The sequence below is a fragment of the Varroa destructor genome, unplaced genomic scaffold (assembly GCF_002443255.2).
Source record: "Varroa destructor unplaced genomic scaffold, Vdes_3.0 BEIS01000002.1, whole genome shotgun sequence".
In the NCBI taxonomy this organism is placed as follows: Eukaryota; Metazoa; Arthropoda; class Arachnida; order Mesostigmata; family Varroidae; genus Varroa; species Varroa destructor.
In genome coordinates, this window is record NW_019211455.1 from 30,680,216 (window position 1) to 30,707,326 (window position 27,111).

The 27,111-nt window shown below is 41.3% G+C and overlaps 1 protein-coding gene across 8 annotated transcripts in view; it reads right to left on the bottom strand.

Moving 5' to 3' along the window:
- Positions 1–14,234: 14,234 nt before the first annotated feature.
- The window catches only part of LOC111243887 (uncharacterized), a 66,685-nt gene continuing 53,808 nt past the window's right edge, over positions 14,235–27,111 (bottom strand). For 4 of the 8 annotated variants that reach the window (XM_022790159.2, XM_022790156.2, XM_086978775.1 and 1 more), the window contains 7 exons: positions 21,617–21,854; positions 21,375–21,457; positions 20,271–21,182; positions 19,829–19,972; positions 18,745–19,271; positions 18,317–18,596; positions 14,235–14,737 (listed from right to left, as the gene is read on the bottom strand). In XM_022790159.2, the coding sequence (XP_022645894.1) occupies positions 18,324–18,596; positions 18,745–19,271; positions 19,829–19,972; positions 20,271–21,182; positions 21,375–21,457; positions 21,617–21,854 (2,177 nt within the window). In that variant the 3' untranslated portion in view covers positions 14,235–14,737; positions 18,317–18,323. Of the gene's footprint in view, positions 14,738–17,291; positions 17,448–18,312; positions 18,597–18,744; positions 19,272–19,828; positions 19,973–20,270; positions 21,183–21,374; positions 21,458–21,616; positions 21,855–27,111 lie in introns of all 8 variants that reach the window. The other 4 variants (XR_015320058.1, XR_015320059.1, XM_022790158.2 and 1 more) reach the window with 4 other exon arrangements.

The window sequence follows — 27,111 nt, forward strand, 5'->3', positions numbered from 1 at the left end:
AGTTGATCTTAGCCGTTGAACATATACAGATTAGGGACAATGTGGCAAAAATACAGCGTTAGATATAACTGCAATCGATGTCCATCGGACGCTGCCCAACTAGTGCATGTGTATGTATTATATAGAGGAGAAGCAAGTACACATGTGTACAAATAGTATCGTATCACCGTGCCAATACCCCAAGGGTTTCGTGTTTGCCTTTGCTCGACACGTCCGGATTCACATTATAGAACATTCTTTTTTTTTTAGAAATCCTACGAATGTTTATATAAAAAAAAATGCAATAGAAAATTATGTCGCATGTGTGACAAGTCACTTCACATTTATGGTGAGGTTTATCTGACCGCATATAAGAGCTACGGAAATTGTTGTCCTTCGTCGTTAACTTCTTCAGTCGCGGAGGTTCGCAGCGCCTCCACAGATGTACGTATTACACGTTGCACGGAAAATGAAGCGCCCTCTAAATGGCCCAAATAAAACAATTAATACGGCACGTATATACTACGATAAGACACACATTAAACTGGCGGCGCAGTTTGGAACGTTGTGTCGGGAAGCTCTTCGGCAACTGAAGCACTGAAGCATTACCCTTCAGTAAAGATTTTTATTTTAAGCATCGGTCTTTGCTACAGAACTAGTTTTTAGAGCGGGCGCAGCTGGTCGGCCAGACACTTAGCACAGTACAAGGTCATGAAAACTCCATCTTACGGCCATTATTTATACATTGATTTACGATAACTTGGAATGAAAATAGAATTATTTTTTCGCAAAGGTCACTATCTTTGAGGCCAGAATTCACGATGAAATTCTCATCGGAACACAAAGATGCCGTATAATTAAGGCCAAACAAAAACTTTCCGTATATGTAAAGCTTGCCCATCAGCAAACGAGAAAGTACATCTATCACTAATGATATTTACTAAAGGTACGTAAACGTATTCAAAAGCTAATCTTGAACTTTAAATTAATAACATAAATTAAAATAGAAAGACAATCAAAAACAATAACCGTATAGTATTGATAGCTATACCAAGTAATAGCCTAAAAATTGACTTTATGAAAATGCCCATATAACCAGATTTCCAAAGTAATAACGTAATATCAGAGACAGCACCGGAGTTGAATTAAAATGTGATGGCAATATCTGATGCCCATTTCCGGTACCGTGATAAACACGCATTTATACCCTCACATGTGTACCTAATCTCGAAGGCAGTTTTCAAGATCGTTAGGACAAATTCATTTATTACTAAGACGCTGCTCGTCGGCATTACCTTTTGCCCTTTTTTTTCTTATTACACATAACTGTAGAAGTGAAAATCCAATTATATGTATAATAAAAATTACGTAGAATAGGGGCCAGCTATTCCCTAATAACTATTAACTGCTACAAACAACCATAACCTAATACCTTGGACACATGTCTACTACACTAATTCACTCAAAACGATTTTGATTATGTATACAGACGATGCAGGTGCTCCCCTTAGAATCTGTAAACGCGGCAACGGTGTCCTTTTCATACGGAAAATAAGGAAAAGGTAGCTGCGCTTGGCTTACAGCAAACCGAATTAACATTATGCTCTATGTGAAAAATACTTTCCCTAAGCGAAAGATATCGGCTGAAACCGATCATTTGAAGGGGTTGTTTTGGATCCAACAAAACAAACATATAGTAGTGTACCAGATAGATAGACTTTAAGGGCTTCGCAGGCTTTACTTCGCACCTGTTTCGCTATTGAACATATTTCATTTTACCCTTATAAAGCTAACAAGCAAATTATATCTGTAATAGAGGCTATAACGATTAGTTATTAAGCCATTATATTGATGGATACCAAACTGCTTCGGAAATATAGTATAAATTGTCACGCGACACATTTGAAGCAGGCTACTGAATGTTCGTACCGTTCAGTGTAGTAACAGATACTGTATGTAAAAAACGTCGAAAAAATTCTTGGTGCAGTGGGCAAGTAACCATAATAGGGTAACTCAGCAAGAAGAACGCGATAATGTGCAGGGGGGTGTTACCCAAGTCAACTTCAAAAGTGGTAAAGAAACCTGACAACGTGTTAGTCAGAAATTTGCCATAGGAGTTCATTAATGGGCAGGATGTAAGTGCGCAAATAATTGAAGCACCCGCCGTGATTGAAGGCAAGTCTTTCAAAAGAAATTATATTGTTATTTTTAGTTTGGCCTTGTGCTTTTTGAATTCTATAGCGGAAGTTGGGGGCAGATAAGCGGTCTGCCAACGTTTTGGGAAAGTATGAGAGTAACTTGTAGGATCAATTCGGCCTTGAGTTTGAATCGGCTCGTGGTAATTTTAGCGGCAACAAGATGTGGGTCTAAATCGTGCACAATCGTCTCGGTGCAGTTGCATCGTTTCGAAAGGGTTCCTTATAGGAATAATGAGGCGCGCCTTCTTTAGGTCGCAAAAAGCGAATTCAGATTCCTCTAGACCATCGAGGAACTCTAGTGAGAACTAAATGAGTCGAGCCAGCGCCGTCCTAAACGAAACTGAACGCGCAGTTCAACCAAAAAGAAGATAGATGTCCTTCTGAGGGACACATCTCGTGAAGGAGGTGTACACTTTAAAGAGGAGTCTCGAACGAAAAAGGCAAATAAATTTCATCGACACACTGTTCGCGCTATATAGCAATACTGATAATAATAGTATTGTTGACAGGCAGTGTTTGCTTATTTGTCCTGACCAACGTTTAGCAAAGACCGAGAATAGTAAGCCGCGGCCAGGCGAATGTTGATGGGCAATTTAGATATCATGAGGTATCCCCAAAGGCTGGAGTACTTGATGCACGTATCTGTAATGTCGAAACCGTTGTTGCACCTGACGACAAGTGACAGCTGGAGCTTAACGTAACATACTGTTAACATTTTGCCGAATGGTTCATAAGCACGTAATTAAAGGATCATCAATCGACCTCCCAAACCTCGCGTTTAATCATGGAGCACTCGTTCCGTAGACTATTTAGACTATTTTCTATGTTTCGGCAATATTGCTTAGTGGGTTTCTAGTAACCTGGATGAGATCTTGAAGTAAAACTGCGGGGTGCGATCGTCAGACGTTAAAGTTGCAGCGATGCCTGAAGAAGACCCAGCAAGCGCCACTTTTTCAAGGAAAGTAGTGAGGATGGTTCTGTTTGTGCCTCGAAAATCATTTTGTCTAGATTAGCCTTCAGGGTGGCAAATATCACTGCAGGTTAGTAGATGTCACTTAAGAATCGTTTGCATATGGATATTGTTTCCTGTTGCTCAACGAGGTCACACTGGAGTTTTTTGGAAATAATGGCACGATCACGATGACCTTTGGTTGTTGATGTGGGAAGGAAAGGTTGAAGCCGTGTTTAACCTTGTTATACTCTCAGTTTACCCTGAAAGTATGTCAGCGCTTGTTCATGGTGAGAGTCGGGAATTAACAGCGTCAAGTTGCGCATTCTGTACGCATGTGCGGTGTAGAAAATCTTCACCCATTATATTTCTGTGCACGGACCACAAGCAAAACGGGATGGCCGGTTCACTCGTCATCAAGTAGACCGCAAATAGATCCCAATCTCCTTGTGGCATCTGTGTGATGTCGGCATCCGCGATCTGGTCCTAATTTACGTCGTTGAAGAAAGCCCCTTCTATATTTAGATCCCCTTGAATGTGGCAATATGGCCTACGTCCGTTGCTGTCAATGCGTAGAAGGATATAGGTCCATGGAAAATGTAGAACAGAAATCGCAGGTGATAGATCTCGCCTCAGCGGGGGGTTAGTTGTGAGGATGTTGCCAGGAACATTCGCTTGGTAGTATGTCGGGAAGTGGGAAACGTGAGAGCTGCACTACCGTTTCGTTGATCTGTTATTTGTCCAGGCGTCAGTCTGGGTATCTCGACATAAAGCAGTGTTTTAGTTAACGCATCTTATTTGCAGAGTTTTAATGCAGTCAGCTTTATGGCCTTTCCGCCAATTTCAGTGCCATGGCATGCTGTGCCCTTGTGAAAGAACACTCGCTGCCTCTGGCGTAAGTGCAAAAAGATATTCAATGGGAGAATTTCGTTCTGAAATGATGAGTTCAATAAATGCGAGATGACTATCATGATGATCAATAAATGCGAGTGATCTTAATGGACTATAGACTTGGCGAAGCCAAGTCTATAGTCCATTAAGATACTGTCCCACTTCGTCGACCTTAGGAATAATGCTGTAGCTGCCCTTTACTATGTATTTTGTAATATATTTTAACTTAACTTTAGAGAGGAACATAATGCTATTGTAAAGTGGGAATCGGAAGGTTTTCGGGAAATCGGCGTTGTACGGGACCATACATTGCGGTGCCATAGTATAACTAGCATGCTACTTACCCTCATTGTAACCGACAAATTCTCCCGTCTCGCGGGAGCGATACTTATCTGACACAGGCATTGTCGGCGTGCAATGCTTCGTGCAGGACTTGGAAAGCTTTTTCGAGCACCCATCGTCCATCATGCATGGAAGTTCAACTGTGTGGAACGGGCCATGAATCATGTGCGTCAATATGAAGTTGTAAAGTTTTGGGATCTGCGCTGAATCCGGAATTCCCGCCTGCACAAGTTAGTCGTACGGTTGCGGTTTAGGCTTTGTTTGCTTGTCGAACCACAGTAGAATGTAAACATGCGGGAGCCCTTTTTCTTGGTACTACTAAGTTCCTAAATAGGCCATGACATGCCATGTTTCCACATATAATGGCGTATGAAAAAGTTTTTTCAACTGGAACACTCTCGATTGAATTTGAGCGCTTCTCAGGTCATTGATCCTTTGGGAAATGGACAACATTATCTCGCCATCGCTATATACACTTCATAGCTAGAAACTGCGAGGAAGAGCCAAAAGTGCGAATACATATCGTTGCGTCTTATCGAGTTCCATTAGGGATTGTCACACAAGATGTGCTATTTCTTCACCAGAATTAGATCGTCATCATCCTCGATTATCCCAGTGAAATTCTACTTTCTGATTAGATCTTCACTGCTATTTCGACAAAATGCTGTTAGTCGAAGCGGCCTGCCTGGTGCAGATGGTTAAATGTACTACCCCGATTCACGATATGGTATGTGTAATAGTAAAGTACGCTTAGCTTCCTATTGTGGATTTTCCTTAGCTGAAGGTGCTAGCCGTCGTTAGCAAATAAGAACAGAAGAACGTAGTGAAAATTTTTGTAGGATGACTGTGATTCTGAAATTATGTGATCTATGTGATATATGACTGGGAGGGAAACATTTCTGTAGCAGAGAATGATATGCCGGAGTGTTATGGAGAGTCCGCGGCAATCCTGAATAAGAATTCTTATTTTGTTAGCCATTGATGCGTAAGTCGCCTCAGAACGCGTGTAATAGCAGTCGACTCGGATCAATAATGATACCAGCTTCGCCTACGTCAGTAATACATTCCTTTGCTGTGCGGTAACCAATATAGAAAATCGCTTGTCGAAATACAACCTTTAGCGTTTCAGCAATGGCTCGAAATTCTGGGCGGTTCATAATATGCAGCAGGCATTCGATAGCACCTTAAAAGACTAGGTGCAAGATTTTAACATGGCTCGTATTGTCCCAGTATTAGCAGGCCTATTCGATGATCGAGGACCTCCTGTGTAATTAAGGACGGATTGTATGTATATTTAGGAGGATGTCACCGCTCACTCATGCGAAACGACGTCATCTTAAAGAACGTGTTACACTGTCTACAGAGCGTACCAAACGCCTTGGTAACAGGCGAGTTGCTTTTGTACAGCGCGTCCAACTCTACGGGAAGATCGATATACCTTCATTTTACTCTACTTTCTTCGCGGTAAAAACATATCTGCTCATTTTTGGACACTAGGGCTTTGCAGTAACTGTACGCATTGTTCATTGGAGTGAAGGTTGCCGAAAAAAGGTGATTTTGGTTCCTACTTTTGTTGAGGGCTCCGTTGAGTGGTGACTGGGAGAATGTTATAGAAGTCTTTTAGGTGTATGGCTGGGCGGATGCGTTGTTCGTTTGAATGAGCTGACGAGCGATTGTCTGCCTTCGAGTCGTATCAACGCGGTCAGGTTGTGGTCGGCGGTTATGGTCGGACAAGTCAGAAAGCTGCGTGTCTCGTGAAGTGTAAAGGCACTTCCATTCGGTAAAGCTGGAGCCGACATCCGGCTCTTGTTGGAGGCCTAAGTCGGAGTTGCAGGCATATCAGTTGCAGTAGTCCGGATGGCGAGCGTCGAGCGACTGTGGTAGGCCTGTGGCTCAAAAACGATCGAGAAGGCTATAGAAACGACGTGAATGCTTATCGTATTGCGCTCCATGCACCAGCCTCTGTTGAACCTAAGTGCATTTTATACTTAGGGTTTTGTATTTCGTTTCACTACCTGTTTCTACCTGAAAACTCTGTACCTTTTGTACTTAGCCTGACGGCGACTTGTGACTGATGGCGTTTGGCGATTCAGCATAGCCAGGTAGGCGTTTTGAGCGTCGCGATTTGCTTTCAGCTAGAAGCTACTGTGATCTGTGGCGATCAGTTAAAGCGGCGAAAGTGGGTCACAGCGCTCAAACATTAAAATTTTCACATCAAACTTTGCGGACGTACAAACACAGTGCCTTCCTTGCTTTCAATAATTGACCAGTATTTAACCAGTATCGTATCCAGTGGCTGTAGCAGATTAACGTTGAGAAAGTTTTTCTTCGAGGAGCAGAAGTATGTGTCAAACGAGTAAATAAAGATGGTGTTACACATTTGATGACATGTCAATGCGGACGATACTGGTGGCCATCTTGGTGTTTACAAAATATGGGAAATGCGAAAAAGTTACCGTTCTCGATGCATGTCTAAGCAAATTAACATTGTGCTATATGTCGAAAGGTAAAATTTTGTTTTTGGAAGGAACGTATTCGTCTAGTCCATGCCATCTCCCCTACTGCCTGTTACAATTAAAAAAGATCAGTTTAAGCTAAGGGTCCATTTGCGTCGACCAAAACCGTTTATTCAAGAAGTTTAATAGTTTGCAGATAGATTTATTCATCCCAGTGATAGCATACCTGCCTGCCAAAACACAAAATTCGAATCCAAACGTACACATAGTTTTTGGGTCAGCCGGGAGCTAGCCGTTTGAAGTAATGCCTGACGGCTTACGTATCGGAAAAGAAAGATGCGTATTCGTTGTGACCGACCGCCGACAAGTTTATTTTATCTCACATTCTATTTATATTCTGTCTTGATATATTTTTCAGGTATAATGTTGAAAGACAGGTCCAGTGCGTTTCTGAGACCTCTTTCATTCTTAATTGTAAAAAGTCTGATAGCTTTCATTCGTTAGTGCCTAGAAAAGATGGCGATCTATCAATTCAAGTCTAAATAATACTGCTCTCTATATGTCTACTAAGCTCTTCCTAGCCGGCTTTAACAGTCTGTATTCAAAGTGGATTAACACCATTGAGGAAGTTCTGCATAGATCGAAACCAATGACGGTTTAGTAGTGCAAGATCCGTGATATACGGCGGACATCGCACTGTATGAACTTTCTCAGTTTTTGCAGTGTAAAAACGTATGTAGCCTTTCAGTGTCACAATAGACAATGACGCCCTCTCTACTGAGTAGTTCCAATCGATTTTTTCTGACTTATTGTTACAACTTGACAGTTGCTAAAGCTCCGACTTAATCGCCTTTCCAGGCGATAGCAGCTCATAATGCACGATTTATTTCCAACTCCACAAAAGATCACCTTTTTGGCGTCACTTAGGTACTGTGAAGCACTTCTTTCTTGTTTCGCAAGTTACCGTCGTATGCAATATGTTTCTCATCAGCCCTGATCAACTGCTTCAGAGCTGCTAGCTCGAGTTCGTTACGTTCCTGTCGGATTTCGCAGATGGAAACAGGCTCGACTAAATTACTCTACGTCAATTCGTGGAATACCCAAACATCAAACTTCTTCTTGCAGCCAGCTGTCTTCAAATGATTTAAGATTATTCGGTCGTCGGTGACTGTTGGCGATATCATGCCTATCCACGGGTTTAGCAGTTTAGCAAAACTTACGCGACAACATTGTATACCTGTTTCGTGACTGGTCGACCATTGAAAGAAACTTTTACATCGAGATGCCAAAGAAAATTTCTTTCAATAACGCATCTTGAACGTCAACAGTGCACGTTTTTTAATAGGCTTGTGCAGTTTTTATTTCTTGTTAATATAACGATATCTTGCAATTTCAGCCCATTCCCGAACAAAAACGTACTCCTACAAGTCTTAAAAGGTTACTAAAGGCCGATGTACCCAGCTATCTTCTTCGAGTAATCCGGAGTATTTGCTTCTTCCGCCTTGGGTATACGGACGTAAAGCACATTCGTCTTCCCCGTGACCCGATACTTTAGGCCACAAGTGAGCACCAGATGCGAACCATTCTTTCCAATTTCGCGATTAGCGTGCGCAAGCGAGGATTTCTTCTCCACGCTCTCAGAGCCTTATCTAAATCCAGATCGTCGTACCGTTACTGTACTACTGCCGTCAAGTGCTCGTTTTCGGAGGCATGAAACTTAGTCTTGGCGTCGGTAAGGTGTACATGTACGCGGCTTTTTCCCATTCAAGCAAGCACCACTTTGCATCGGTTCTACCAACGTTCGTATGCAGCCTCATCTTCAGTTACATAAAAGCGGTACAGGCCTTTGCTTTTTAGCAGCTTTTTTTGTCGTGAACGGCATCCCTCGGAAATATCTCGTGTGGGTTACGGCGTAACATAAACTGACGACCCGAGCTGAAACCACAACCCCGTATAAAGCGTCGATCGTAGGAGGCGGAACTCGAAATGCGCTTGAACTCATAGCAGGGATCGAGGCTAGATGGGCTTTCACTGACCGGATTTTTTCAAAGCGTCGCAAAATCCCGTCGGCCGTGTTCCCACAACCCAACTACATCATTGCCTAAATCTCAAAAGAGCTCTACTTCGCTTCCTACGATCGAGTTGCGTAACAATGACTGCCAGTATCTCCCACACATGCATATCGGGCAAATAAATTATGATATTGTGAGATGGTCGAGGGCCATCGGTATGGCAGCACCCTAACAGCCCCTTCCATCAACCTCTGAAATGTCGTGGGTGCGTCTACATGACCAATGGCGTGCGTTTGGTAACGCGCGAACTGGTAATGACGGCCAGACATGCAGAGTACCTTATTCTGTTCGAACGCCGTGTGCATCGTTAGTCCTTGGCAGCGGATATATTTCTCAGTTCGTAAAGCTATTCAGCTAACAGTAATCAACACAGGAACTAACTGTTCCGTTTTTCGTTATCATAAACGCTACGGGAAAGAAAGGAGGACCATCATCTGGACGAGAAGTCGACAGCGCGGCTGTGCAAGATGAATTGGAGTCGGCTGCTACGTGCTGCTTGAAAGGCGTAACGGGTCGACGCCGAGTGACTCGTTGGGTTCATATGCTTGACAAAATCGGTGTGAGTGACCCTATATAGCTACTCAAAAAGTTAACCGTCAGCCCCGCCCCTACTCAAAAGGATCAAGCCATGTCGGCGTAGAAGAAAAGACTCTGTTTGCAGTTCCCAATCTCGCAAATATTAAGGAGCTCCGTGAATTAGTTTATTTTAATGTGGGCTTTTATCCCGATGGGATAGTTTTAAAAATTCACGACCAGCACCTAATATGTGCTCATGACGCTGCGCGAGACGCATGCGCATACTTCAGAGAATAGTAGTAGAGCTTAGTACAATGTTCGGAAAAATCGTCTGGGCCATCGCCTACAGTGCTTTTCCTATTAGTGGAACATATCTATCAATGGCTGCACCTTTATAAATTTGATTCCTTTTAAAAGAAGTGGATTTCCAGACCTAGTTTAATACGATAAAGAATATCTCCCCTGGCGCATCGTCGATAGATATGTTAACCAAACCTAACAATATTGTAGGAGCGCGCTGGGTGTCGTGTAAATGATACACTACCGACACTTAAATTTCACTTGAGTAAAGCATGTCCAATGAACGCGAAGAAATTTCATTTACATACGCGTCCGAATTCAGCGAAACAGTCAACTTTCCGCAAGAAAAGTTGATTCAAAAGAACGGCTAATCGGCGGCTTTATTGACGCAACTTCCGTTTGGGCGTAAGTGAGCCGTTAATAAAGCGCCTAAGGTATTCTCATTACCCGCATGTACAGAACCTTGTGGTACGTTCGGGGTATTCGACCATTAACATTTCGAAGGCACTATATGCACCTAAAGATTCGTTCGAGCGGTTCCGGCGATCTTTCTCTCTCAGACGCGTTTCCTTAACGTCTCTCCAATAGTCCTTAGAACCGCGTCAGCCAATCCACCAGAATGCGCTTTTACTGGATGAAGGTTTATACGTTTTTCCGTGCCGTCTTTTTGGGTACAGTACCCCGAATGATCCGTGGCAGCAACCTCAGAAACAACTGTACCTTAAAACGCTCTCTTACTGATGCTACGAACGTTGCCTGACCGTGACTGTATTAAACTGTAGCAAGGTTGATTCGGGAAGTAAATTGAGGACCTCTGTCTAAAGGTAATAGAGCGGCCAGCTTTGGGTGTCGCAACAGATTCCAATTGAAGAATCCATATACAGGGCGCGGCATTATACAAGAGTGGCAGGTCGGGCAAAAAAAATCGGCGGTGAATAGCCTTTGTGATATCTTCTGAGAGGCGGGCGGTGAGAGACTTAAATGAGGCGCGAACGACGTCCCCATTCAACATTATCTTCACACTCATCCAGACGTTTACCTCAGCCTGGTCGACGCGTTGTCTCATCGCAACTGACGTTGATCACAGTTGTCCATCCTTCTTAATTTGTCTTTCGGGCGCAATCCCACCGTTGCCACTGAATGTTGCGAACCATGAAACTGCTATCGGCATATAGTGATTTTTTCAGCACTAAATCTTTCCTTACATACTGTCTCTGGCTGTTTTTACTTAAGAATTACAATCTTATTGAAATCGACTATATATATATATATATATATATATATTTGGAGATTAAGGCGTACGTAGTTGAGGTTTCTGATAGTATTGGCTCTGCTGTTCTCATTCACACGATCATCCCGCTTTAGATTTTCTAGCGGAACTTTCTACTGGTTTGGAGTGTCCTTGATGGCAACTATATGACAGCTTTTGATTATTTACTACCAGTCAAACGCCATGATCTCTGTTCGAGTTTTTGGTGACGACGTCACCGTACTGATTAGAATTGGAAAATAGGCTATCATTAAAGATCTTGCACTGTCCAACGGATATTCTTCATAATGTTATTTTATTACTGTTTTCATTAATTGTTATTATTAGACAGTAGCAAAATCATTGTAAACGCGCTCGATGTTTTGCCTTAGGGCATTAGTCAGTATAGCTGAGCGATTTTTTTTCGTTGCATCGCCTCTACGTAGACAGCATTTGTTTTAGCGATCCCATATCGATCGCCTACTTCTTAAATGCTTGCTTATGATTTACACCTTCACTACTTCTAAGTATTTTTCTTGAAATTTTAATGTTTTCTATAAGTACCTCATATTTTGTTTTGCGTGGTAGTTCGAGTGAAGCTGTGAAATGAAGCAACTCCGAATTATGCCGGTATACTGTTCATACGCCAGCGGAGCTTGATGTCAGGTAGAAGTGAATTAGTGAACCTGTTCGCAAAAATGCCTTAAGAAATCATTATATGAATTTTGAATACAAGATAGAGGTACTTGTTGATTTAAATTTTCTAGAATTGGCATGTAGTATTCATGTTGAACCTTCAGATCCTAATACTCGAAATACTTCTTTAGGTATGCAGGTGCGCTCATACTCGCGGAGTGACGCAGCCATTTTTAAAATTATACGAAGTAGTTACAACTACGTTGGTTTAGATCGAAGAGTCGGATCGTGGAGGAAAGAAAAGATGGAAGCACAGGTCGTATGCTACGAAAGCGGGCCCTGTCTCGTGTTGCTTACTAGGCAGATTGGGGTGGGCCTTGCGAGAATTCGGTGGTATCGTAGCCCGTGTGGGTACCGCTGCCTTCAGCAGTGCGCTGCCGCCCCTTTGCAATTCTAGCGGCGAGTGCGACAGCCGTCTGCCTGCCGTTACCAATCTAGACATAAACTGTGCCCGTGGAACAACGTGCTATTGCTGTTGGTTACTACAAAAGCTGGAAGTGACGCTGGCAACGCTCCCTTCCCCCGTCACCGACTTTCAGGGAAGGCGAAATGAAGCACGAAGAATTGGAGAAAGCCCAAGTTTCGCTAACGACGCAGGTCTACGTTAAAAAACCGGGACTAGAGCTAGTTTGCGACCTCAGTGTGTGCTTTCTGGGCAGATATCGACTCACGAAAATGACCTGAACTATATTTAGATTTGCCAACGGCATAGTAGGGCTTGAATAAGCTACTTTAAGCTTATTCGTACCAGTTTGGATGAGCTTTACTAAAAGGCGACTCATACTTTCGTTTACTCTTTGCAGACTGTGGTAAAAGCCTTGGGGAAAAAGAGGTTTACGAGAAATTGAGGAACGCTGGATAACAAGGAAAGGCTAAAAATGAAGAAAGATAAAAAAAAAAATACAGGAGAACGCTGTTTGAAGTTGTAGAAAACGTCCTAGAAATATATCAACGTTGGCAGCAATGGTACGCAAGACCTCGGTCAAGAGCTGTTTGAAAGCGTTTGCAAGTTGGGTTGCGCTCGAACCGGAACGCAGCTCATACGCCTCTGTTTATAGAGAACCAGTCGAAATAGGTTAGTTGAACCGCAAGGGTGAGCGATTGACACCAGAGGATGTACGAATAACTTACCGTTGGCTGTTACCGTTGAAGCGTAGTGCGAAGAACAATCGGATTTATGAGTAACGGTCACGTATCAGTAAAACACAAACCATCCGAGAATGATGAGGCGTTGGCGGAAACTAAGAATAGGTAGAGACGAGCATATATCAGTTCACAAGCACACATGTAAAATGGATGTGATGCAACATCAGAGCTAACTTTTGTAGATATTAATAACTGACCCTGCCTGAGTTGTAGTTATCCATGGCTTTCTGATCGGTCCAGAGCCGCACTATTTACTCACTAGTTCATCGTCTAACAATACATAACGAGGTTAAACACAACATTAGGGGCACGTCAGTAAGCAGAAATCATCAATGAAAAATCGATATATTTCTTTTAGCACCGTATTTCTTATACAATGTATTCAGAACAATTTATTGCAAGACGTGGAAGTACACAATCTACATATAGAGCAAATAAATTTGAAATACCCAAATCTATATAAGGCAAAATTGCTTTCTATCCACAAGGTGACTCCGCAGATGCCTGTACTCCGAGGATAAAAATCTACCGAACTGAGTTATCCTTTCAGTCACTTTTCGGTGTGCCTTCAAACATGTCATGGCACCACATGCTGTCACCAACTAGACAAAGAGATGAAGCACCATTTGCTCTCATTTTCAATTGACTAGGGCATTTTTTTTTAGTATATTCCCCTTTTTCTGTCGGAACGAATAAACAGGGAGAGAGTAGAACTGAAATGGCTCTAATCTAAAGAGTAGTGTTGTACAAATAATTTTGCGTGTGCCTTATGAGTATTTACATTACAGACTTAAAAACTTAGGTCAAAGATTCAACCAAACGGTTTAATATTTTGTCCCTCTCACAAAACACGCGTCAAGTGCATATTATCATATATAAGCAAATAAAAATGGGTGTACTTTGGTACAACTGAATTAAAACTATACCCGGCTATATTAAGCAATCGTTCATGTACAGTTGCTAAAAACGCAAACCCGAATGTATCTTAATATGCATAGTCAATGTACAGCTCTATATTACAAGAACATAAGGAGAATATTGCTAGACGATCGCAAAAGAAAAAGATACAGACCTAATTGACCCCAATACGATACACGATAGAGAAAGCCACCTAGGGAAAAATAAAGAATCTGGGGGTTGATAGCTACTTGCATGAGTGCCACGCTGTAGAAACCGCAAATAAATTTCGCAAGACCCAGGTCGCTAATGCTATGTCAACAAATAGCTTCCGACGACTTGTTCACGTAGGATAAGTACCTAACAGTGCTAAACATGAACAAAGAACAAAAATTCAAGAAAGTTCCATTGACAAAGTCTATCTAAGTTAAAGGCAGCCAATTATTGTAAAGTTTCAATGACGGAAATTAGGCCTTCTTTTTCCAATGAACATAAATTCATATGCTACACGTGTAGCCATATATTTATAAAGAAGCACATTCATTTGCAAAAATTGTAGCGGCTCTTCCAAGGCCATTTATAATATTATTATTACATCGTTGCTTATGATGTTTATAAACATTACCATTTTCGCTAAGATCTGCTCTATTTATGAGACTTCTACCTCTGCGAGTCATAAGTTTTTTTTCCTCACTGTTTATTACAACTGAGAAACACTGCGTTGAAGTTACGTATGTACAAGACACCTACTAAAGGGCCAATTTTATTCGCACATATCTAATAATTTATTACCTTTATACTAGGCTTCAATTATAATGGGAGAACGCGGCGTATATACACATACCGATGTCGCAAAAATATATTGCCTATATATAATTTCTTTATCTATCTTCCTTGACATGAGTGGAATTATTGTTGGCAGCTTTTTAAAGAAACGCGCGGCTGTATACTTTAATTGAAGTCATTGGAAGCATGTACGTACATATACCTATATGCCATTAGTTTTATATACAACAAAGCTCCTCACTTATCCGGTCATTTTTCACCTGAAATGAAAGAAATCAAAATCTATTTTAGAGGGCTTCCATAACCAATTATGTTATATCACGATGCAGTACGCAACCGCCGCTATATTCGAACATACTTATCCCGTACGTAATCGATATTTCTGTTACTCGAAGTCGGTTGTTTCCATGTATTCGTTGATTTTTTCCACAATGGTGAAGTAAAATTAATGCTACAGAATAACAGGCCCAAAAAACACTTGAACGGAAAAATGGAATTATACATAACTGTGGTAACGGAATAAAGACGCCTCAATAGATACGATGAACTAGACTTTAGTATAGCTAATCTAAACGTAACAAATTATTTGCGACGAGAGGACGAAACAATTTAGACAAAAAATGTCCTAACTCCGGTAAAATAACAGGGTTGATGAAACACTCTAATAGAAGGAAAATCGAACTGCTGCGATATCATAACACAATTCATGTAATAAGATGACTATTTTTCGTTGGAACAGGGTAACAGGATAGTGGGACCCTGAAAACGTAGTTAATGACACAAAGCAGGTCCTCACCTGAAGACCGCAGAAATCCATAAATATAATGGGTTTCAGACGAATTATCACCAGATGACAAAATAGGTAGGAAAACGCTTTCAATCAAGTTACAGTTCATGTAATGTGAATTAAGGTCGTTAACTTGTAATTAAGGCTGATAAAACAACTTCCAAACAGAGTCCGGCCAAGTCGCTAGAACATTTTAATGGAAGAATAAAGTTACTCAAATGATAAGCAGAATCAGTAAAAAAAACAGATGGATAGAGGTAACTACAACTATTGGCGATATCAGCTAATCATCAGATTAGCTAAAACGAAGGTAAAAGAGAACTTAGCAAGTTCACATTGAATTATTAGACTATTCTTTAGAACATTGTTCTTGATCCACGTATGGAAGATCATCATGATAAGCTCTTACATGATAACCCTATACGCCCTATCTTGTTGAAAATAGCCTTCGCTATTTTCACCAACGCTTTCCATCAGACACTGTATTGTCAAAAAATAATTATCCTATTAACCTAAGGTGCATACATTTTTTAATTAATACATTGTATATAGTATTTTGTGCTATTTCTACGAGAGTAAATCAAACGATAGATTAAAATCAGATATATAAATTTTCAATGGCACCCTTTTGTTCGTCGTATGTTGTACAATTCTGCTTTATATTCTTATATTTAAGGCAATTTGTGTTAGTAGGAGAGTTTAACCCAAAGCAAAATCCAAAATCGATTTAAATATTTAAATCTTCAGCTCGTCATATGTCGAACCGTATTCGTACTATTAGATAATCTACAAGAGCCCAAATGGCCTATCCACTGCATACGCAAAGATCTGGACTATGTGATCATTCATACGCCGCGTTACTATGCAACAGCTTGAAACTCGTACGTCTTTCATTACTATTGAACTTATACGACACTTTTATAAATAACGGTAGCACACTCACAAGGGGCCTGACGTAAGGGTAAATGACGTAAAGCATTTCAGTACACTGAGTCAAGTATGATATGACTCGGTAATGGGTTCTTACTTCTACAGGCCGATACGATTAAGCGTCTTGTTAAAATCTTTAACGCGCGTAGCCTGTACGGGGTCAGCTTTCGACCTTTTTACATTTAACGGATAGTTAAAATAGCAGCTGGGGGCCCCTTTGTCGGACGCTTCCAATATATACATAGGTGGCGAGCATGTTATTGTAAAATACAAGCAATAGCAACATGAGTATAAAATTATGGGTTTTAATAGTAGCTAATAAGGTGGGATTGTGGGCAGCTGCTACTAGAAGTGAACTAGTATTAAACTAATACTAGTATGAAGCCTCTTCTAGTCCAAGTACATTCTGGGTGGAGTTCGTTCAATGGGGATCGCTTCGACTTGTTCGAGCCACACAACTTCCGGAAGGCCATAACGAGAGCTGCCTGGGAATAAACGCGACTTCGATTACTATCAGAGGCGAACCGCATTGTACGACACGACGTTTATCTCGATTATGGTGTATTGTTGTTGGTTATCAGCCATGTGAATGGACAGGATTAGCTGACTGATAGCTAGCGATAGGGACAGCTAAGTAGTAATGGCGGCGGAAAAATAGCGCATCTAGTTTCAGCGATGCTCCTTCTATTAGTGTAATACATGTTGCCACAAACTAAGATGCATTAAATACTAAGCTCTATAAACTTAATTATGGAGCCGATTAGTTACCAGGTAAATAACCACGTAAGCCAGCGAGTGAAAGCCTATACCGGGAGATGTTTTTATATACAATGGAAGCGACGACTCAAATTGATCCATTTCCGAAAAGGGCAATAAATGACTTCATGATTGCCACTGTATTTAGTAGAAGATCTAGTTTGCTGATATGCACGTATAGATAATAAGGCGGTCCTACTTAATCGTGCACTATTTTTAACTATTTATACGACGTATCAAAAGTGAACTGATTTAGCTGATCAATTAGCTTTCCGTAATACTGGTTCCGTTAATGCTCTGCTTATCTAGAAGCCTTTCTGGCTTCCATGCGCCGTACTTACGTCAGTTCTTCTACCTGCAGGGATCGGCCATGCGTTGCATCTTAAATGATCAGGCTTTTAACACTATCGAACACCGATACAATCGATAGCCGCTCCGGTTACCGCGTCGAAGGGCTCTCCCATTGTTCGACGTGCCCGAAGCCGCTGAGTATTTGACTTTGAGGAACAGTAAATAAACTTTGTGCATCAATAGAGAGCGGGTTCTAAAAAGCATTCGCTCTATAACTTCGTAATCGTTTCCCTGGATATATTCGCAACAAGGTAGTGTTGTGGCAGGGGTCCAAGCTAAGATCTCGTTTGTTTGCTCATACGGCAACTAAGCACGTTGGTACCTCGAAATTCATTCACTCCTATCAAATCTTAGGTCGGTTTTGTTTTACAATATAAAAATTCCGCTTGTATCAATGCGAAGTCGAAACCCGGTCTCCGCTACCTAGCCCTTTTTTTTGGTGAGTTTCGTTCCGCTAACTTACGTTGCAAAAATAGACAACGCTACCAATGAGAACGCATGTCTAGTTGCTCTTTGCTTATTTACTACCGTTGTTTATCATCAACGAATAACTAGGTACTCATCGCCTCGATAGTTCTCAGTGTTACAACGGCTAACAGTATCACCCTAGTTGTATGTTGACCATTGTAATTGTTGGGCTGATGAAAAACCTATGACACTGTTGAAATTTGAATTTTGTGACGCGAGGACTTCTTACATTTGGCTACGGAAACAAGCTGCGAGAGAGGCTCCAGTGTTGCTTTCCACCTCTTGAGTAGTCTAGAACGCGAGTGCCTCGGACTACAGTTTACTTTAGTATCGTAATAAGATTACATCAGTAGCTCAAAAAGACGTGCTTTATAAGGCATGGATTGAAACAGGGACGATCAGACTAACCCACGTTAATACTTAGACATCAAAGATATCATTAGAATGACAAATACACAATATAAAATCCAAGTATTATTTGAGATCTAACACTGTTCGGCTATCAAGTCACACGTCTGCTCATTGAACTAGGTAGTAACTTACTCACACAATCATCATGTCGTGTTGTTTGGATTGAAGCTCTTGCAGGGTGTGTCGGGCGTGACAATCTCACTAAGGCGTGTTTGTGCCTCCTGGACTTTACGAAGAAGCTTGACACCCCCGAAAGCCTGTTCATCGGTTGATGACGTTGCTGACGGTACCCCCGTTGACGAACTTCGATCGTAATTTCTACTGTATGCGTTTTCGACAAGTGCCGCTCTGTGTTGTGGTGATAGTGTGATGCTAGAGACGAGTGTCGGCGCGGGACATTCGGGCCAGCAACTTCCCTGTAGCATACATGAAGCCCATTCGTCACAGAAAACAACGTGACAATAATAATACAGGATATGGTTTCTTGACACATACACGAAGGTGTGTGCCTATACAAAATTACATTTACCATTCAAAACAACTACAAATGTCAAAAACACTTACGACAGGCAGCATCGATGGCAGCGAAACGTCGAAATTGGCATTTTGCTTAGGGGGAGGTGACGATCCGTACTGACTCTGCTGTTCCTGATGATGACTCGATTGCACGTTCTGGTGTGTAGGTTTTCGTGGTAGGGTCGCCACATGTTGGCAGGACATGTATGAAGGTTGCAATTTCTGTTGCTGGGCAAGATCCCATGAACTTCGCTTTAAGCTATTACGACGGTTGCCAACGCCAAGTTGGTACAGACCCGTTATGATAGAACTTCTTGTGGCAGAAGGACCAACATTTTTTTTAGAATCTGTCGGTATCCACTCGTTTGGCGAATGAAGGCAAGCAGTTAATGATTCTCGTACTCCTGCCGCCGTCGCGTACGAAGACTGCTGCTGCATTTGTTGCAATGCCATTGAAAGGCTAGCTGCAGCTGCAGAAGAACTGAAGTGCGACAACGGCGTGACCGAACTGATGAAACTGCTTTCAACAACGTCACCTGTCGACGAGCACGAGGGGCTTGTGAGTTTTAATGTTTCTGTCAAAAAAGACCACAGAATAATGTCATATAATATAGTTTTGTCAAAAAAAAAATGCTCACCAACTCCTGAAATTGTAAGGGTACTTAATTGAGTTATTTCGTTCAGTAAGGTCCTTTTTGTCGAACTACAGTTAACTTCACAATTACAACTTCGAAACATAGTCTTAACTGAAGGCGATTTCATCGTGCAACGCGATCAAGAACATTGAAGCCATTGACCTGAGGCTAAACGTACTTAATGCTCCTTTTGAGTTTTTTTTCCTTAAATTAAGAATTTCATTTGTGTTTTCGAATACAGCGCATTGAAAGGGTTGAAAGAATCTTAAGAAATTTGACATCAATGGCTCATTTCTCTTTAGCATTTCAACACATTATCGTATTACGCCAAAAATCCTTTATAAAGGGAATCCAGAAGAGTTGCATTTCCGCCTATTTTTACGTAGTTTTTGATAAGCTTGTTAGAAAACACATAATTACATAATTTCGGTAAATAAGAAAATTCATTTTTATATAGATAGCAATAACTCAAAGCATCACACTACGGGGTTGCTCACCTGTTATAATGTCAGGGCACTTGCTGTCGTCGTCAAGATCATTTCCAAAAATCTTGAGATCTGTCATATGGTCGCGTTCTTTGTTTGGATCCCTCAGGGGGAATACGGACTCATCGTCGTCTCTCGAGATGCCCTCATGGGGAGCTACGAGCGACAGACAAATACAGATATTAGCGCATTTATTTACACCTTTATATCTATATCTAAACCGTAAGTTAATTGTTTTTTTTTTGGGTCAGCTTTACTAGTTGCGAGAAGCGATATTTAGAGCCACTAACCTGAGAGTTACTGTCGATGTAAATTTTGTCGAAAATGGGACGCTTCTATTCGGTTCGAATAGAGCGTATTTTCTTTCTGACTTTTCATTATCGAAGCGTTTAATTTAACGATTGCCATTAAGTAAGAAATATTATAAAATGAGAAATGCTATTGGTGACTATACCTTTTTTACTATACTTCTTGTTATTGCCACCGGCGAACTGTCCGCATCGAACAAGCTTGAGCGTCAATAGCACGATGAGTGCTACCACAGCAACAGTGGTTACAAGTGCTGTCACGAGACCAAATAAGGCCAGCAGTGATGGATTATTATTGCCGTTCGGACCGTTTCCATAAAGATAGCCGAATAGAAACGAATAACCACCTTTCGACGATTTCGACAAACTAAATGGGCGTGGAATCGTCGACGCGACGAGGATCGTCGGCTGGCTTGTGCCCCTCTCGTTTGCAGCATAGATCGTACAAACGTATGCCGTAGAGGGAGACAGACCAGCAGCTGTAAGCACCGGCTTCGCTGACAGTCCACCGCTTGTCACGTTGGCAATGAGTACGCGATTTTGGTTCGCTGAATCGTGCACCTCCATGTGGAAATGCTGTCCATACTCTGCTCCGCCGTCGTAGCCTTCGAGACAAGCGATTGTGAGCGAGTCCTCAGTTGCTTTTGCGATGGTGCAATTGTGTACGGGACCCGGTGGTCCAGCTGGAATCAGCGTAAACATACAGGGTTCCTTCTGGGTTCCTATCGTATTTTTACCCCAGCAGATTACTGTGCCGTAATCTTCTTCTGAACGGGGTATAAGGGTGAGCCAACTGCGGGTGCCATTTGATACGACGGCGCCGTGTGTATCAAGATTCAAGTTTGCGTCGGGAATCGTCCTGTCATCATCAGATGCATTGTTTGGAGACGCGTTTGATGCGGAGTATGGAGCAAATGAGATGACACGCTTTGTCGTACGGGTTTTCCACTTAAAAGTAACTTCTTCAGGGTCCGACTCCAGTTCGCAGCTGAGACGAACGGCTTCATTTTTTGCGGCTCCGTACACTTGGCGTTGACCGGGCATGCAACGAGGTTCATCTGGACGAAAAGATTAGCTTGTTGATTGATTACAGCTAGAGTCTTGCAAAAACGAAACCCCTTTGTCCTTCAAAAAACGCCAGCATATACGTACTAGTCTAATTTGAATAGGAGTGGTAAAAATAATTGTTCTATCGTAGTTTGTTCCAATTCGAGCCCTCAAAGAAATTCAAAAACTTGTCTTATACCCACATTTCACACGCAGCTGTAAGGGATCGCTTTCTCCTTGACCGACAGCGTTGGTACCTGTGCACGTATATTTTCCACGATTATGCCTGTAGATTATATTGTTTACAGTTATTAGAACTGCCCTTCCCCCTTCATAAAACGTTAATCGTCCCTACTTCCATCCTCTATACGTATATGTATATATGCACAATTTCAAATTAAATAACTCACAATATCAGTCCTGTTCTTCTTTCGCTTATCCGTACCTGGTAACTTTCTGTAGTACCAACGAGTGCTCGATAATGACAACACCTTTGTGATTGTTGTGACCATGCGGGTTATCATTGCTAGATGTCGGAGTAAGCTCTTGACCCTCAAATCGCCAACCCATCTCAATGAGAGGTGGATTAGCTTTGACATCGCACTCTAAAAAGACGTCACTGCCCTCACGGATATGCGTGTGTCGCAACTTTGTGCCTAAGCGTACCGTCATCTGTGGCACATCTATAACGTAGAAGTTAAATACAAAATGACAGATTTATATAAGTTGTACCACTATCGAAGACCTGCAATGATGTGACTCAATTACAGAACGACGATGCTTTAAAGCTAATCACCTAGATACAACACACAGTGTGCGTACATTGACACTAAACCATTTCGAAATTGTGCGCGGATCCTATGTCTAAAACTAGAACTAAATACAGATTAAATTTATATTTTTTATCAGTACTTTTACATGTGTCACGATAAAACAAAATAAAACGTTGACTTTTCGAGTATAAGTTACAAAACACATTAGTTCAGGTAGTACAAGCACAGGCTAATTAGGACGCTTAAGACTTTGTCTTTTTTTTTCTCGTTTCGATAGATAAATTCGAATAAAAGTATCAGTTTATAACGCGTGACTTGTTTTTCTTTTAAGAGTACTTCGCGGACCATTTTAATAAGACGGTTTTTCTCACTACTTTCTCACGTACTAAGAACCATCGATTATTCAGGCTATCCAGAAGCCTTCGACGAAAGCACCTAATCATCGCTGTTCTTCGCCAAAGTCAGAGATACTGCGAGCAGGATTCTTAATAGGACCGGAACTTTCGTCCACTCATGCCTTCCGACTAAATGCTTGAAATCGTGGAATAGTTTAAGTATTTTTATATGGTATAGCAGTCGCGTGACGTAGATCATGATTTATATCTCATATAAGTGAAAAATTCTGATCATTTCGCATCGAAATGACAAACCTCTTCGATACTATAAACTCAGTAGCCTATAAGGCGGCCAACTAGAAACTAAGGACAAGACCAGCTCCTCAAAATAGTTCTTTGAAAAAAGAGCCTTGTGTACTCGAGTTCGTTCTATGCATCAATTTATAATAAGCTTAGATGCCAATCTGCGCGGTTTAGAATGAAATGGGTCAATTGGTCAGCTAGAATTTATTTGTAACCCGGGTTAAAAAGTTGAGCGTTTAGGAACAGAACGATTAATTGAACGGTTGAATACCAGTGAAGGCTGTACAAATATGTCGGCATGTCGGCTGAATACAACTAATGTGCTAACCAAATTTAAATTTTTTGCGCCTTAAAAAACGGCTTGCCAAACGGCGCCAAAAAATTGCCAATAAATCACTGGGCGCTGCCTTGTAATTTTCAAAAGGTTACGGACGCTTAGTTGCTTCAGCGGCAGTCTATGATCGTTCGGATCCTAAAAACCTCCTAGCAGCCTTTCTATGGAACCTCCACGCGATTACACCAACAAAGACTAGTGTCCAATGCGCCTAACATCGATTTGACCTGCTTGTAAACTTCCTTTTAAATGTACTGAACACCGCAACGTTTATCATTCTGGTACATTATCGTATTTTTCTGTAAGAGCTTGCAACATAGCAGCATATACCACGAAAGCATCTTCAATCTACAAAACCAAATAGTTCAATCTAATCGACATCACCTTCAATGACACTGAAGCTAATATTCGTTTTAAACTACATTATATTAGTCAGCGGCAGTGGCCAACGCTCATGCGTAGGTCTAAAAGGCAATGTAAATGATCAAAAAAAAAAGCTCCTTTGCAAACGGACTGTGTCCCAAAATGCAAAAAGATTGCAATTTACTTGAAGCTCATACAGCAGTAACCACACCGTAGTCTATTAGAATGTACATAAGTACGCACCGATACAAAGCCGCCTAGCTAAATTATACAAAGTTTCTTTCTTGTAACTTACCGATATGCAATATCCGAGACGAATTAACATGGATAGATACGCTCCCATAAAAGTACATTATGATGTGAAAGTGGATTATATTAGTTAAATGTGTTAGATGTATTATTTGTGAATATTTTCCAAACACCGAGAACTGAATGGGAATTTTCTACCATACAATTAGGTAAACAACAGGACATAGAACAAGATATTCATATCTCCCTCTCTCTCTCTCTCTCTCTCTCCCTCTCTCGATAGCAACTTTCGCCAGGACAGCTTATCATTTTCACGTCCGGCGCAACGCATTCTAGAAAGACGCAGCTGGAGCTTGACGCAGCGTGAGCTGCATCTTATCCTATGATGCAAAACTTTATTTTATCTTCCGGTAGATGTGAATATAGTTCCTATATTCCTATCACATTTTGATCCGAGAATGGCCGGTTTGTGACATCTTTTCGATAGAAAAATATCGTATTAACGGCTCAACTCAGTGGAAGCACAATACGTGTCGATAGTTTGCAATGAGATTTTCGTTCGGGACTTGTCAGTGTTGATCCCCTGTCGTGGTAGAAAGATATTTCTTCCGTGGCTACCTTTGGGTAACTATTAAACCTATGAGCCTGGTCACGCAGACCTTTTTCTTCTCATCAGATAAACGGGCCATCGATTCGGCAGTCATATGTCGCACACGCACCCGGCTACGGAGAAATCGAAAATGATAACCAGCACAAAGACGCCAGCTGTGGATTTCCTCTGGAGTACAGAAAAATAGGAAAATCCTCAAACAATGTGTGTTACTAGAATAGCAGTATTGACAAAGTGAAGATCAACGGCGGCTCGCCATCACGTGTGGCATTTAGGAGGGAAAATAGATTGCGAACGACGCGATCCATAGCCATGTATGGCTATGCAGCAGCAGCAGCACCACCACCGCCATATAGGAACATTTTCAACAGCAACAAAATGAATGCATCGAGCATCGAGTCCGTCGCAACGACCGTTAAGTATGGCTTTGAACGGTTGCCACGACGTGTTCATACACCAGCATAAGGCAATATCTTCGTCTCGTCATTGGAAATAGTATTTTCTCACGAAGTTTCCATCATATAACTTACACGTATGCTAATGTTTGTAGGCCATTTTCGTCTCCGCAAAACCTTGGGCAGGATTACCTTGTTTGCTGCTCGGTAACGATTGCTAGCTATATTGTGTGCCAATTCGCTGCAGTAATTCATGATACAATGTAGAAGGCCTATTCTACAATAATAAGCCCAGCGGTCTCTTCTGGTCGCTGTCTGCCGCCGACTGCTGTCTAATGCTGCGTTCATTACCAATGAATATTCCATACTCATCAGCTAAGTCAGACTGGGTTTATCGCCAAACGTTCGCGGCTCAGTAGCTCCACGACGGCCCTACGGCATACTGATGTCTTTCTGCATTTTTGACCCGTATCATTCAAATTGTACGAGAATAATTTAGACGTATACAGGAATGCTATTAGTGGTATTATCTAAGGGCGTAATGATATTTATATGATTACCTATACTGCTAGATATGCCGTACGACATGTTCGAAAAAAAAGGACCTGAGGACACGCCAAATGAAAAAAGTTTTTTCTGGCCTTATCGATCACGATAGCTAGTTTAAGCTTTTACATCCACACCACAAAAACAATCTAACGCTTGAACCTAATAGCCAACACCCTAATCTGCCATTTTATCTTATATATATATATATATATATATATATATATATATATATATATATATAAGATTATTATCATTAACCAAAAATATTCGTACTTCTGTGAGCTTTTTTCCTCCGGATCTAAATAGGTGCATGAAAACGACATGTAGCAGCAGATATTCAGCTATAGAAATTAATTTCAAATCTTCTCGTAAAAATCTCTATTGTGAAAAATGTCTTCAATTCAATAAATAATATGATTTGATAAAGTAGACCGTACTGAATAACGTGTTCTCTCAGTGCGAGCATCAAATGCTCCAACACCTATGCTTGACATCTTGTCGCTAGTAATAATAACTGTGATAATACTAGAAATCATTGCCCATGCATGTACATGCTGCTTGCACGAATTCATCCCTCGGCGCCACTTTTTGCGCCGATCTACAAGTTACTTATTTACCATACACTCGCAGTATCTTCGCAGTTAAACTTCTCGGAATCACTTCTAGAACTACTGGATTTGTTTTCAATGTTCAACGATTTGACGGTTACACTGTAGAATACTGGGAAAGGTTTCTGACAAGCCTGGCTGAAAGCCGCCTCATTTTCCTTTGTCAAATAGTTCTAGCAATGGACTGTTACGTATACACGTGTCACAGTCGTATAAATGTTTTAAGCAATTTCACCCCTCTCAAAATAGCACTAGAGGCTTAGAAAGCTTGCTAAACCTGATCAGATCGGGTTGAACAAAGAAACACTGTTATGAATCTAATATATTTCCGCTGCACTTGGGGCCGAGTCGAAAATTTATTTAGCCTTTTCATATATCCATGTTGGGAAGACGTTCAGATAAGTTACATTTTTTTTCTAAGTGAAACAAAGACACCGCTTACTAGAGCCGTATCGATAAATTACCTGACAGCTTCGAAGATGTGTATGAAAGGCGCGTATATTCTAAAAATTTCTGTCTTTACCTTAAGGGACCCGGTAAATCGATGAAGCAGAGCAGACCTTCCGCATTAATAGGATTTACTGCACATTCTATGGCCGTATTTCGTCCGTTAGCTGGAAGAACGTTTTCCGTTTACTAGAGGTCTCCCGATGAAACCTTCAAGCTAAATATAAATGACGCGTTTCAGGCCACAATCTGCAGTAAATAAATTGGCTCTTTTATCATGTGGATATAGAATTTGCTAGGCCTAGATGGTCATTGATGATAAACACGGTGATAGGATATGGGTTGTCTTACTAGCGAGACTGCGTAACGGTATACAAGTGTGCAAAAATATAAAAGTATAGCACCAATGGACTTACGAACTAAGTAAGGAAATAGGCGGCCAAAAAAACCTTAAATAGCACAAATCATGAACGTAAGCACGAACACCTTCGTGTCTGTGTGTTCCAATGGCTGTCTGCAAGCATGCTCGCCGCATACTCAAGAATAGAGGGTGCAATTATATCATTGATATGTTGTCAACAAAGATCACGTTTTTTTCCTAATATATTCCTAAAAAATAGAAAACAATTCCTAAAATAAAGAAGAAGGGGTGCATTCTATTGTCAAGAAAGCTTATGTATCGTATAGTTCAGATAGATATGCAACTGGGGCCGGAGTGACGGAGCGACCTGCGGCGATTAAGGTTTCACGGTTTATTACGGTTATGTTCAGAAGAACGTTGTCAATCATCGTAAATAGCACGTGGCTAAACGAATCAAGCTCGCTAAACGAATGCTCGCATGTTCGAAAGGACATGGGAGATACTGCATTTGGAACTGAACCAGAAACGGAAGACGAGATGAAAGTATTTCAAAGCGTATCACGCTACCTATATTACATGTAAAGTACAATATATGTCCAAAAATACAGAGCCA